At 35.2% G+C, this 12,803-nt stretch overlaps 3 protein-coding genes across 4 annotated transcripts in view; 1 reads left to right on the forward strand and 2 right to left on the reverse strand.

Moving 5' to 3' along the window:
- LOC144973588 (zinc metalloproteinase nas-6-like) overlaps window positions 1–12,803 on the reverse strand; it is a 699,617-nt gene that overhangs the window by 372,114 nt on the left and 314,700 nt on the right. The window lies entirely within an intron of this gene.
- Window positions 1–12,803, reverse strand: part of LOC144973582 (uncharacterized) — a 109,952-nt gene that overhangs the window by 39,295 nt on the left and 57,854 nt on the right. The window lies entirely within an intron of this gene.
- LOC144973818 (uncharacterized) overlaps window positions 1–12,803 on the forward strand; it is a 34,902-nt gene that overhangs the window by 18,736 nt on the left and 3,363 nt on the right. Inside the window, exons 2-7 of the mRNA XM_078916710.1 lie at window positions 1,170–1,288; window positions 6,789–6,927; window positions 7,482–7,582; window positions 8,332–8,420; window positions 9,781–10,113; window positions 11,530–11,723. Coding sequence (XP_078772836.1) covers window positions 1,170–1,288; window positions 6,789–6,927; window positions 7,482–7,582; window positions 8,332–8,420; window positions 9,781–10,113; window positions 11,530–11,723 — 975 coding nt within the window. The remainder of the gene's footprint in view (window positions 1–1,169; window positions 1,289–6,788; window positions 6,928–7,481; window positions 7,583–8,331; window positions 8,421–9,780; window positions 10,114–11,529; window positions 11,724–12,803) is intronic.

Genomic DNA, 12,803 nt, shown 5'->3' on the forward strand with positions numbered 1-12,803 from the left:
CAAATGAAAAAAAAAAAAATTTTTTTAATTCTAATCTCAGTGATGTTACCAAATTTTCTCAAGTGTTTAGATTTTAGGGGATTATGCTATTTTCCTTTCCACCGGTTGTCTAGGCAGGTTTAAACTTAGGGAACTCCTCAAATGCCTTAAGAATTAGACCAAATTATGGTTATTACTGATATAACACTAAGATCAGATGCAATGTTGAGTACTCTAAAGCCTCATATATGTTAAACTCTGGGACTCATGGACGAGCATGAATTATATTATACTGATCCCAATCTCTTCCAACACCCAACCTACTCCCCCAACCACCATCACCACATTACCACTACTACTACTACGCCACACTAATCAATCATCACTACCACTACTACTACAACCACCACCACCACACATCATTAAAGCACTACCAGACTACTGCTGCAACACTCCACCACCACATCATCATCATCACTTCCACATTACTTCAACCTCCCCCACACCACACTCATCATCACTACCACTACTAGTTCTTGGAATCATTTGAGACATTTTTCTGACCTCTGTTCACTCAGCAATGATAGGGTTTGTACTAGATCTGGTGAAAGCTAGTGCATACGTGATTATGACCTTTACTGTCATCTGCTGTTTTTGCCAAATTGGGACCTAAAATTTGCCCCCAAAAAAAAAAACCCAAATATGCAAAAAGACCAAATTTGCAGAGGAGGATCTAAGCGTTTCAGTAAAAATTATCACGCGATACCAGAAAAAAAAACTATATAAAAGACAATTTATTACATTTAAGGAGGCTACATTTATTATAGTGTTGTTAAAAGATTTTAAAGGATCATTATCCATAGAGAGTAACTTCCCTTGGTTTGGGCCCAGGCAAAGCTGCAACATTTCTCAAGTTTCGCACTTTTTTTTTTCGTTATTTTGTTTTCGCTTCTTTTTTTTCCCCAAATTTGACACGCGATTTGCCAATTTTCCCAAAATTTGCGGATCGCCCTGATATTTGATGCAGCAATAAAATGCAGGTGACAGCTATACAGAGGCTAGCTTGCATTTGTAACTGCCTGTTTATTGTTACAGAATCTGGTAATAATTCTTACACCATGACCCTTAGAGACTAAATTCTTTTATTTATTCTTTTATTTGTTTTTGTTTTTTTTTGTTTTTTTCTATAGTGTGTGACCTCAATCCACAAAAGTGAATTAACACGGGTATCCATTGTAGCTGAAAATGGTGAGACAGTCTATGACACTCTGGTCAAACCCTATAACAATATTACCAACTATGTGACAAGGTAAGTTACTATGCTATTATTATATCACTAAGTTATATGTTAAATAGAGTGAGAGTTTTATTCTAAGGAATATTTCTTTCGAAGAAGTGTGCATGCGATGTCATGCCCAGATGTAACATTTGAAAAGGTAGGATCATGGGTGCAAGAGTGCGATTTGTATTTGATTGATTTTTTTTTTTTTTTGTGATAAGAAACTTAACAAATTACTCCATTACAACCTTTGGATTAAACATACAATTGTGGACTACTATTATGAAGACTAGATGCTGAGAACAAGACTTCAAATGACGAGGTGAAGTCCGTGAATCTTGCAGGCTTTTTCAGATTATATGTCTGGTCATAAGTAGACTTGCAGGCTTTTTGAGGTCCAGTTGCTTGCACCCATGGGTAGGATGCATTTTGTTGCCACCTTATGGTTGTTGATTTGGCTGACTTTTATGGCATGAGGATTCTTCTTTGTCTAGATCTGAGATTTGTTTCAAACGCTCTCATTCCCTATTGCCCCAATCCAGAAACTACTGAAGATTCTGTCATACCTGCCAACCCTTCCGCTTTTGGCGGAATCATTCCTATTTCCACTCTTCCTTTTTGTACTATTCCGCCATTGTCTCTAAAATTCTGATTGTTCCCAAAATGATGATGATGGTAAGAATAAAAAAGAGTGAAGAGAGAGAGAAAGAAAGGGGCGGTGGGGGGGGGGGGGGGGGGATGAAATTCCTATTTTTTGTCTCAAATTTCTATATTCAGGCGTTCTGATTCCACTTTTGGAATGTGAAGGGTTGGCAGGTCTGTACTGTAATCAAATTCAGAACACTTTAATTTGATGAAGTTAGCTACTCTACAAAGTCTCCACCACTGGTCAAGCCAAGGATGCAAGAAGTTTTAAATGGTGGCAAAATTGAGCCCTTTTTCAAACACCCTTTGTGTCCATTAGTTTTCTTCTATCTTAAAATGATATTGTCCCTGAAGATCTTTCATTTATTCGAAAAAAGTTTGAATCACAGCAGCTCAAGCTTGGTAAAGATCAAGGGTAATTAAGTATTTCCCAGTCATAACAGTGCATGAGTTTATTCATGATATGGGCTCTACGTTCAGGGGTGTTGATAGGATGAAAAATCTAACCTATTTTGGCAATTCTGTGTTCTTTATCTAAATCCTAAATAGCAATATCTCTTTTGTGACATTATTTAAAAATCAACAAGCCATAATAAGATGATGACTTCATTGACATGTATATAGTATAGTATACAGTGATGCCAACCTTACGTAAAAAATGCGTATTTTTACGCATTTTCATTCATTGTACACATTTTTCTGAGGATTGTACGCATAATTAAATTTCTATTATTAATAGACCTGCATGTGTGCCGACAATTGTCGGTTTTCCGACAATCACGGTAGTTGCGATCTCCCGGATCACTTATTTTTATTTTATTGCTAAAGTAATCTGATTGCGAGTGACGTCAAGTAATCTGATTGCGAGTGACGTCAATTGTCGGAGTGTCGGCGAGCCCCAACTTGACCGGCGGCGAGCAGTCAAGTGCCGACGAATGGGCGTTGGATTGCCGACAATATTGTCGGCACTTTCAAGCCCTCGTTACGCTCGTTCGGCAATTATCGGGAAACTCCGCTAGTCTTCGATTCGACCGCAACTCTTCACTGTCTGAAAAACGAGTAGTGTGTCGATATAATCGAGCATGCGCAGTTCGTTAACTTTCGTTTTCATACTTTCGTATTCCATTCAAGTAACTTTTGTTTGTTCAATTGAACGTTGCTACATTTCAATTTTATTCGCTCTATCAATAAACTTTCAGGATTTGTCGTTGTATATTTTGATCTATTACTCTTTTACATTATTTTTTGTTATCATGCCTGAACAATTCTTTGACCGTTCGTCGGATCTGAAGTCAGTTGAGAATGGTGTTCGAAATCTATTCAAATGGAATTGGCGATGGTTTTCTTTCGGAGTACGTGAGAAAGCCAGCACAGCCGGGTGCTGCATTTTGTATTTTTTTTGCCAGTGGATTAAAGTCTAATGATTGGGATGGTTCTTGCTCTTTAGAGATAAGATCAATTATTCCAGGTTAAAAACTACTGTGGGGGTCCGATTACGGTGGCAAAGGAAAACCATTCATGTCATAAAGAGGCATTCTCAAAGTCAAAGTGAGTAACACAAGAGAAAAAAACAAGAAAAACAACTCAGTCGTTGACGGCTGTTTTCACTGCTGAGACAGAGACTCGTCCTCTCTCCAAGCTTCACAAGATTTCTTAACTCACTCAATCCTAGCCCTAGCCCAGTCTGTAGGTAGACAGTTGCCGATTAGGCATTGGACAAGTGAAGCGCAACTTTGGATTAAAATTTGTATATCACAATTTCAAATAATTATAATCACTGTTGCATTATTTTTCACAGTATATGAACGGCTCTGGTATCATTTTAAAGGGCAGAGATCAAGATTTCTTTTGATGTGATAGTGATAGAAATCAATGTTGACATATTGTATCAAAAATTATAATTTGATAAAAATAACATCATTTTAAAACTTTTGAAATCTTTTTCAAAATTGAGATAGCAAAAAAAAGGCATCTAGATAAATCATTTGTCTGTGTCTTTATTAAATTTCATAAAGATTGAAGGCAGTGCAGTATGTTTAATGTTGACCACAAGTGACCAACCCTCTTTTCTCTATGCTAAGATCCCGTTTTAATCAGTAGTCACCTTATCGAGAGGCTTCCCAGTGGGGGAATTCTCAATCAATTTTGAGCTTTTTGTAAGACTGAATTTAGAGTAGTAAAATCATCATAACTTTGGAATCGTTTATCCTAGATCCAAAAGTAACGTATCTTATTAAATGGTTTTTAAAGGCCTATCTGTCTATGTAAAAAATAATTATTAATTTTTATTTTTGAAAAAATATCAAACTACCAGTCTACCTCCATGCTGTCCCTTGTCCCTATAAATGTTTGGTACTTTTTAACATTTTAAAATAAATATATTCGGTTGGACAATCCAAAAGAAAATGTATATGACTAAGTACTGAGTTACAAAATAAAAGATCCGGTAATGCGATATGTGTGAAAAAGTTCAGACAATTTGGTCAGGAATCGCATGCATTTCTAATTTAAGCATTTTTAGCATTAATGCACTTTTTTGGTGTCCTTACACACTAAATGTTTCTTGACCCATCAGAATTATACATGGATCTGGAAGTTGATACTATTTATCATCTATGAAGTGTAAGCTTATTCATTATTTCAAATATTGATTATATCATTGCTAGTATGGTCTAATTGCCCATTATCAGATTTAGTGCTATTTATCGAGTTTGCAGAATTGTACGCATTTTTTCAAAAATCTTACTCATTTTGGCTCTCCATTGTACACATTTACATGGGCTAGGGTTGGCAGCACTGAGTATATGCATAAATTTCAATGAATCACGTTTGTGGTAGACAATAGCATGACAATGTTCATCTGAGTCCCCAGCCATGCTGCAGATTTCCTTTATATCTGTTCTGAGTCCCAGGCAGAGACCAGTGTCTCATTCCTGTGATAAATCTATCCAGAAACTGCCTATCTTTGAAAATGGAAATGTTTAAAGAAACTTCTGCTCCGTTTAATCTCGGTTCAGCAGAAAAGGCACCCACTTTATTTTTTTATTTATTTGTTTGCGTAGCAGCCAACTGTCCTGATAAAAATAAAATCAAAACTGTCCCAATTAGACAATCTGGAGAAAAATTTTTTTTTAAAATCTAGACTGTTACATGTATGGAAATGACCTTTGCAGGTCACAGGATTATGCTTCTCTGACTAGCAATTTAAAACAAGGAACAGAAAAGGCTCGAAATCTAGAATATAATATGTGATAGTCCAAACATACTGCTGTTTTGGGTCATGATAGTATATTTGTGCATAAGGGTGTCCCGATTTAGCTCTTTAAAAAGTTGGCCACTATGTGTTTGTGTTTTTGTTTTGTCCCATTTGGATAGACGCCAAGAGATTCTATTAAGTGAAGAATGAGACATTGATGTAATTTTTAATTACCTCTTTGCATGATTTAAGGAAAAATAATAAAAATTGTTTATTCTTCACAACAGTAAAAAAACTTGAGCTTTTATATAGCGCAATATCCACTAAACGTGCTCAAATCGCTTTACAAGGGGTCCCTGACCAACAGCATCACGTAACATGTAGAACGAGAGATGACGCCTGTTAGGCGATATTACAATTTTTTCGGACAAAGACAACGCTGTTAGCGGCCAGGTACTCATTTTACACCTGAGTACGGTGAGAGAATGTGAGTAAAGAGTCTGTTCCAAGGACTCAACTATGCGCCGAGCGAGGCTCGAACCCAGGACCTTCCGATCCGAATGTGAGTGTCATACCACAAGACCACATAGCCGCACATAGTCATGAGACAAAAAGTAAATGGACATGAAGTCCTTGACCCATTCTCAACACTAACCCCTGCCTTCCTAAGAATCTCTCTTACCCGTGATCTTACAATTTGGAAAATCTTATTTCCTATTGCAGTCTCTAGATTTTAATTTTTATTAAGTAGTCCTTCAGAGCCATTGGGCCCATGGAGCCGGAGTTTATCCCAGTTTCTATAGCGTGAAACAGGCAATAGAAATTGCTTGCTATCCTTTGGATAGGTCACTAGTCTATGGCAAAGTACTTTTCACCAAATCTAACAGACTCAGCTACCCATTCACTGCTTGGTGGACAGGGGGGTCAGAAAATATCTCAACAGCACCCTGGATCGATCTTAGTCCCTTTGCGTTTGAAGCGACTGCTTTACCAACTGAGACCTCCCCCAGATTTTAATGGATCTAAATAAATACTCTTCAACAGTGTCACTTCCTTCCTAATGATGCATGGTAACTTAGTAACACTGGCTCTAAACTATCGGAACAATGGCGGACGATCATGTTTTGACTTTTACACATTCTGATCACAAGGCATATGAAAAGTTCTAGCCAGCATGAAGAATAAAAAGTAATGATTTTCTTTGTTTAGAACCAAGATGGCCACCGTTACCGGGCGGCGTGACATCAGACTACTGAATCCAATTGGTGGGTTTTGTTTTTGGTTTTGTTTTTTGTTTGTTTTTTTTTTTGGGAGAGAGAGGGGGGGGGGGGGGGGGGCTGTTTCCAAAAAGTATTATAACTATGATAAAATCAAGCATTTATATAACAGTGCTCAAAGCACTTTGCAAGGGGTCCCTTGGCAACAGCAACACCTACATGTTGGGTGATATTACAATTATTTTTCAGACCGAGACAACACTGTTAACAGCCAGGTACTCATTTTATTCCCCGAGCACAATGAGAGAATGTGAGTAAAGAGCCTTATTCAAGGACACAACAATGCGGCCCTCAGAGCCAAACTTGAATCCTGGACCTTCCAGTTTGAAGGCGAGTGTCGCACCACAAGACGACTTGGCCGTACATGATAATCTGATTTATATATTTATTTTTTTTTCTCTTTATTGTTTAGATACAGTGGAATAACACGAGAGATGATGGAAAATGTTACCGTCAGGATAGAAGATGTTCACAAGGATATCAAGGAAATTTTACCATCGGATGCCATTTTGTGTGGGCAGTCTCTCAACTTTGATCTCATTGCCCTTAAGGTAGTCATCATTCTTATTATCTTCTTTATTATTTTATTTCATACAATTGGAGATCCCGCAGTATTTGCAGGGAAATAAAGCTATTACACCAACAGGCACTCATCTAATTTTAGATTTTTTAACTACTGTATTGTGGAAATTAACATAGATCAAGACAAAGCTTTTGAGCAATCAACAATCAAAATATGTCAGTGAATAAATATTGTAGGTCTCTGTCTCTCTCTCTCTCTCTCTCTCTCTCTCTCTCTCTCTCTCTCTCTCTCTCTCTCTCTCTCTCTCTCTCTCTCTCTCTCTCTCTCTCTCTCTCTCTCTCTCTCTCTCTCTCTCTCTCCTGGTAAAACAGAGTGTCTTAAATGATATTTTCCATTCCAACAAAAATCACATGTTCTTTCCTTTATACTGGGAATGAAAGTAAATGGGTGTTAATTCTATAATTTTCATAATGTTTATTATCACTCTTATATTGAATATTTCAAAATTTATGTTTCATCTTTTCGCAATCTACGTTTACTTATTGCTATTTACTCTCCCACTTTTGTTGTTGTTTGTTTCAGTTATTTCACCCCTATGTGATTGATACCAGCGTCATATTCAACATGTCAGGAAATAGGGGATGTAAACCAGGCCTGAGGAAATTGTCAGGATTTTTTCTTAAGTATGTTATAAATATAATAAAAACGGATAATGTTATCAGTTTTAGAAATATATTTTTACACCACCATTTTGTGTCATTGCATACCTGCTGGCCACCAATTTTTCATAATTTTACGAATTTTAGACAAATTTCATGGCCAAATACGAAATTTTATGGAAAATTACGAAATTTTAATTCTTAGTAATACTTAAATAATAATAATAATAATGAAAAGAAGAAGAACTACTACTAATACTACTAAAATAATGATAATAATAATATTATTATTATTATGGTTGTTGATACACAATTTCAGAAATTACGAATTCCCTTGTCAAATGACTTAAAATTGACATAAAAATTACCAAATTTGAAGTTTTCAATTTGGCATTTCTGTCGTTGATTAGAAAACAACCCATTCTATACATAAAAAATGACATTATTGAAATACAGGTTTCCATCAAAAGTATTTTTTAAAAAAGAAAGATAATAAGAACTGATTCATGGACTGGAGGAAAAAAATCAAAAAAATCAAAATTTACATTAACATTATCAACAGTGCGAGTGATTGATCATTCCTTGTAAAATGTATTTGATTTCAAAGGCACCATTGGTACTTCTACTCTTATCTTCTAATCAGAATTCAGATGCATATATTAAAATATATTTTTTTAAAATTAAGAAGCAAAAACATCATTGCATATCATGACTAATATTATTTTAAGAGTTTAATTAATTGTTTTATTTGGTTTAAATTTTTTTTCTTACAGCCGTACAATTCAGAACAGTCCAAATGGTCACTCGTCGGTGGAAGATGCAAAAGCATCCTTAGATTTAGTAAAGTTGAAGCTGAAAAAGGGTGAGTGTTGTAGAACTATTGATAATGTTGATAAATTTTGAAAATGTCGATTTTATTGCACTCAAATCTAGTAGCTCGGTTGGTACTGTACCAACCTGTAAATTCTCAGTCAATTAACTGAAATCAGTCAATTCGTCAAATTCAAATATTTTAAAAAAGGAAAGAAAGAAAGAATTCATGAATCGTAGTCGAACAACGATATTTCTTCAAGTCCAAGTTCTCGTCATTCCTATTTCGATGTAGTCGAATGACCGTAAAGTAATTAGGAATGTTCCACAGGGCTGTTTACCTTTCATTTCGATTCTTTGGATTTTTCCACTACGGCGAATTACGAACGAAGAGTTTCAGTCAAATTTTATAGAGCTCATTTACAGGTCTAGGTACAGTAATTGGCTCTCAGTATGTCTGAGTCATTCAATGTATATTATGAAGAAGAAGAGCAAAATGGCAATAGTCCAATTTAGCTTAATTCCTTCTTTATTATGTCTCCTTTGTTCACCCGTCAATAATTAGAATAATTTTTATTACCAGTCTTTTAGAGCAGGATAGGTAAAAACGTTTAGTTATTCTCTGAATTTGTTTTTGTCAAATATTACCACAGCACCGTAGTACCATGATTTATTCTAGCCTAATGATTTGTATAAATGTCAGTGGCCATTTTAGGACAGTTTTGAAATTCAAATAGTGGTCACCATACGAAGTGCAAGTTTGAGGTCACAAAATCTGTCAATTAATAAAAAGGCAAATAGGAGTATATTTCTCAACCTTTTAACCATGTAACATAACTTTTCTTTTGAAGATCTGAATTTTTTAAAAGTTGTTATCTTTAGAATCGCCCTTTGCCCTTTTAACGATGTGGATTTAAATGATAATTTAATTTGAATTTTTCTTTTAATGAAGAACTCGTGTAATAAGGAAAACGATATTGAGATGTGAAAAAAGAACAAACAAAAATACAAATAAGTAAATAAACAAACAACTACATAGGATAACTTTTGGACATTGCAGATGCAGGACATGCCTACATTTATTCGTGGAAAACTCATCAATTTCCCAGATAGAAGACCATCCAAAGAGTAATTTGTCCAAAATTTAGGGCAGTTGCATTTGTAGTTCAAATCTATTTTTTTAAGAACCCAATTGAATTCTCATGCAAAAGTACTAAACCATTTATTGCAGGGATGTCAAACTAAAATCAATATGATAAGGAATCATTTCATTTGCACATGCTTAGTAGTTTTTTTTTTGGAAAACAAAGGAAGATTTAAAATAATGTTTTTGGGTTAAATTATGGAATTTATTCTTGTAATAGTGTTGATTTTTATAAAATTTGCAATTTTCATCTTCCCACACTACACAGGTTTGGAATTTGGTGATGCTACAATATCAGGAACATACTTTCCCAGTATAGAAACCTACTTCTTGGGTGATGAACAGAGTGGCAGTGGTGATGCAGTTGAAAAAGCAGAAGCCATTGAATGCAAATCTCAAGAGACATTGAAGAGAACCCTGCCAGATGCTGCCGAGCAACATTCATCTGCAAAAATCATGAAAACCTACAAGGATAGTTCTGTGCAAGATGCTTCATCCAAACCTCATAGTATAAGGCAAAGAACAACAATGTTTAATCAAAATAACAGTGTTCACGTGTCAAAAAGTTTCTTCAAATTGATAGAGGAGGCAGGAAGAACAGGTATGTATTATTCTTTGTCATTTTAATTTTGTTTTGTTTTGCACAATGGAATGATTTGTCATACAGTCCGCTCATTAAGTTTTTATGCATCAGAAGGGAAAATGCCCTGCAGGTGAGAGACGGCAACAACTGCAATCTTGTCTTGTGAGCTAAACCATTACTGATAGGTGATTTACATTTATGCACGGCCTATATAATTCGAGAGAATTGTTGAATTGATGTTTGATATGATAAATCTACATTTAACTGCCATAAAAGAAGCTGTATCATTCAAGAGGCAAAATTTTTCTTTTCTTGTTGTATAAGTTTCATGTCATTTATCGCATATGGATATTCAGAAGTTCCCATTTATTTGTTGTTCTAATCCACAAAATGGAAATTTTAAAGAACTATTTCAAATCCTTTGGAGTGTTGACGTTTTGAGAAAATGTTAATGCTTCCTATTTGTGAGACCATGATTTTTTTATAAAAACATCTATACCTTAAAACTATGAAATATTCAAGCCATATATTGATACTGTTTATTCATCAAGATAGATATTAAATTTTATTTATTTCTTCTAAAATATTTACCATGATTGTGAGTTTACACAGTGGAGCACACACATGACAAACATTTGTATTCAGAGAATAGTTTCAATAAAATTTGTAAAACAAAAAAGAGAGAAGGACAGCACAAACTCCACTGGAGTGAAATAATGTAAACTCACTCTATCCAAAAAGTGTCTGATTCACCAGTGCTACAAGTACAAGAACCAACAATTGAAATAAAACATGAGAGGACATTAGGGGAGCCTTTCAAGAATGTGTAAATTTATTTATGAAAGATGCGTTAGCACAATGGGAGTAGTGGTATCATTATAATAATAATGGTATAGATTTATAGTGCGCCAAACATCCCTTCATCAGGAGGGCTCTGGGCGCATAACATAGATTAACTTAATCATTAAGCCCTAACACAGTACACGAACAACACTGATTATACACATAATCAAAAGAAAGCCTGTCGGAATAAGAATGTCTTCTATCGACGCTTGAATTCCTCTAGTGAAGACGAAGAACGTATCTCTAGTGGCAGTGCTAGTGATAGACATGTTTGGAGTTTCCCTCATTAACCATAATGAATGTGATAAGATAGTTGTAAAGCTGAAACTCCATCGATTTGATTATAATATCAATGAAATGATTTCTATGGATTAACTTTCCAAGACCTCTGCCCCCTTCCAAAAACTGACAGTCAGCTAAATATCAGGTGACGTTTTTCAACATCACCTTCACAGTTGCTGTTTTGCAGTTTAATACTCTACAGTGAGTGAGATGTTACAAATTGCCTAAGATATCTAATAAGGAAAAGTATTGCTTAAAGTCAGTAATTTTTCAATTATATTTTTTATCTACTTTTTTTTTTTAATTTAGGGTGCATAATTGGCAGAGAATCTTTTACATCAAAGTACGAAGCGGAGCCGATTGAGAAATGTACAGTGACTTCTGACAAGGAGGCATATCAGTCAGCAAAGCAGGCTCTTGAAAAGAAGGAGTTGATTTGGGTGTATTTTAACAAGTACAGGCGAGCATTGTCAGATCCTGAAAGTACAAAAGACGACATAACGGTGAGGATATATTACTATATGACCTATGCATTTAAGTTTATCTATAGCTTGAACGTATCCACGACAACGCCATGGAGCCATTTTGAAGCACTCGGTCCACAATACTCTTCAATTGTCGTAACGTCACTTCCTTCCTAATGACGCATGGTAACTTAGTAATTACGGCTCTAAACTATCGGAACAATGGCGGACGCCCGTATGAAATATTTCCCCGGCGAGCATAAAAGCGTATCCAGAGGGGAAAAAAACATAAATTTGATCATGTTTTGACTTTTACACATTCTGATCACAAGGCATATGAAAAGTTCTAGCCAGCATGAAGAATAAAAAGTAATGATTTTCTTTGTTTAGAACCAAGCTGGCCGCCTTTGCCGGGCGGCGTGACATCAGACTACTGAATCCAATTAGAGAGACTATCTTCAGTTTCAGGTTCAGCTGATATCTGCTGTGATTGATCAACAGAATATGTGACAGCTGGGGGTACAAATTGTGGAATACACTATGAGTCACGTTTACCCTCTTTATTTTCTAGTACCAAAAGAATAACAGGAAATAGCTTCTCATAGAACATGATCAAAAGTCTACACTTTAGGCATACTGTTTTGCATGGGTGCCCACTTTTCAGGGATATCTCGGAGTTACAGGGTACAGATTTTCAGGGTTATTTCCAAACTCTTAACGGGTCCAGGGTATAATAAAGTCATAAGGTGAATTGTGATCATGACGACTCTACTTCCAACAATGACTCGAAACAGCCCTTTAAACTGCTGAGAACTATAAATCAATTTGTTGATATTGATATTATTTAATCTCCAACTACAGAGAAAATTAAGATGTCTTTGATTTCGATATATTGACATGGGCTTACTGGTTTAAAATGACTACTGATTTGATCATGATAGGAGTTTTACTTGTTGAAAACTCATTGTTGTGTGCATAGTACAATAATAATAATGATGATGATGATAATAATAATAATAATAATAATAATAATAATAATAATAATAATAATAATAATAATAATAATAATAATAATAATAATAATGAGAAGAAGAATAATAATTATTCAGATTTATGTTT

This window comes from Berghia stephanieae, chromosome 5 (genome assembly GCF_034508935.2).
Source record: "Berghia stephanieae isolate SIO BIC M18660-M18661 chromosome 5, UCSD_Bste_1.3, whole genome shotgun sequence".
In the NCBI taxonomy this organism is placed as follows: Eukaryota; Metazoa; Mollusca; class Gastropoda; order Nudibranchia; family Aeolidiidae; genus Berghia; species Berghia stephanieae.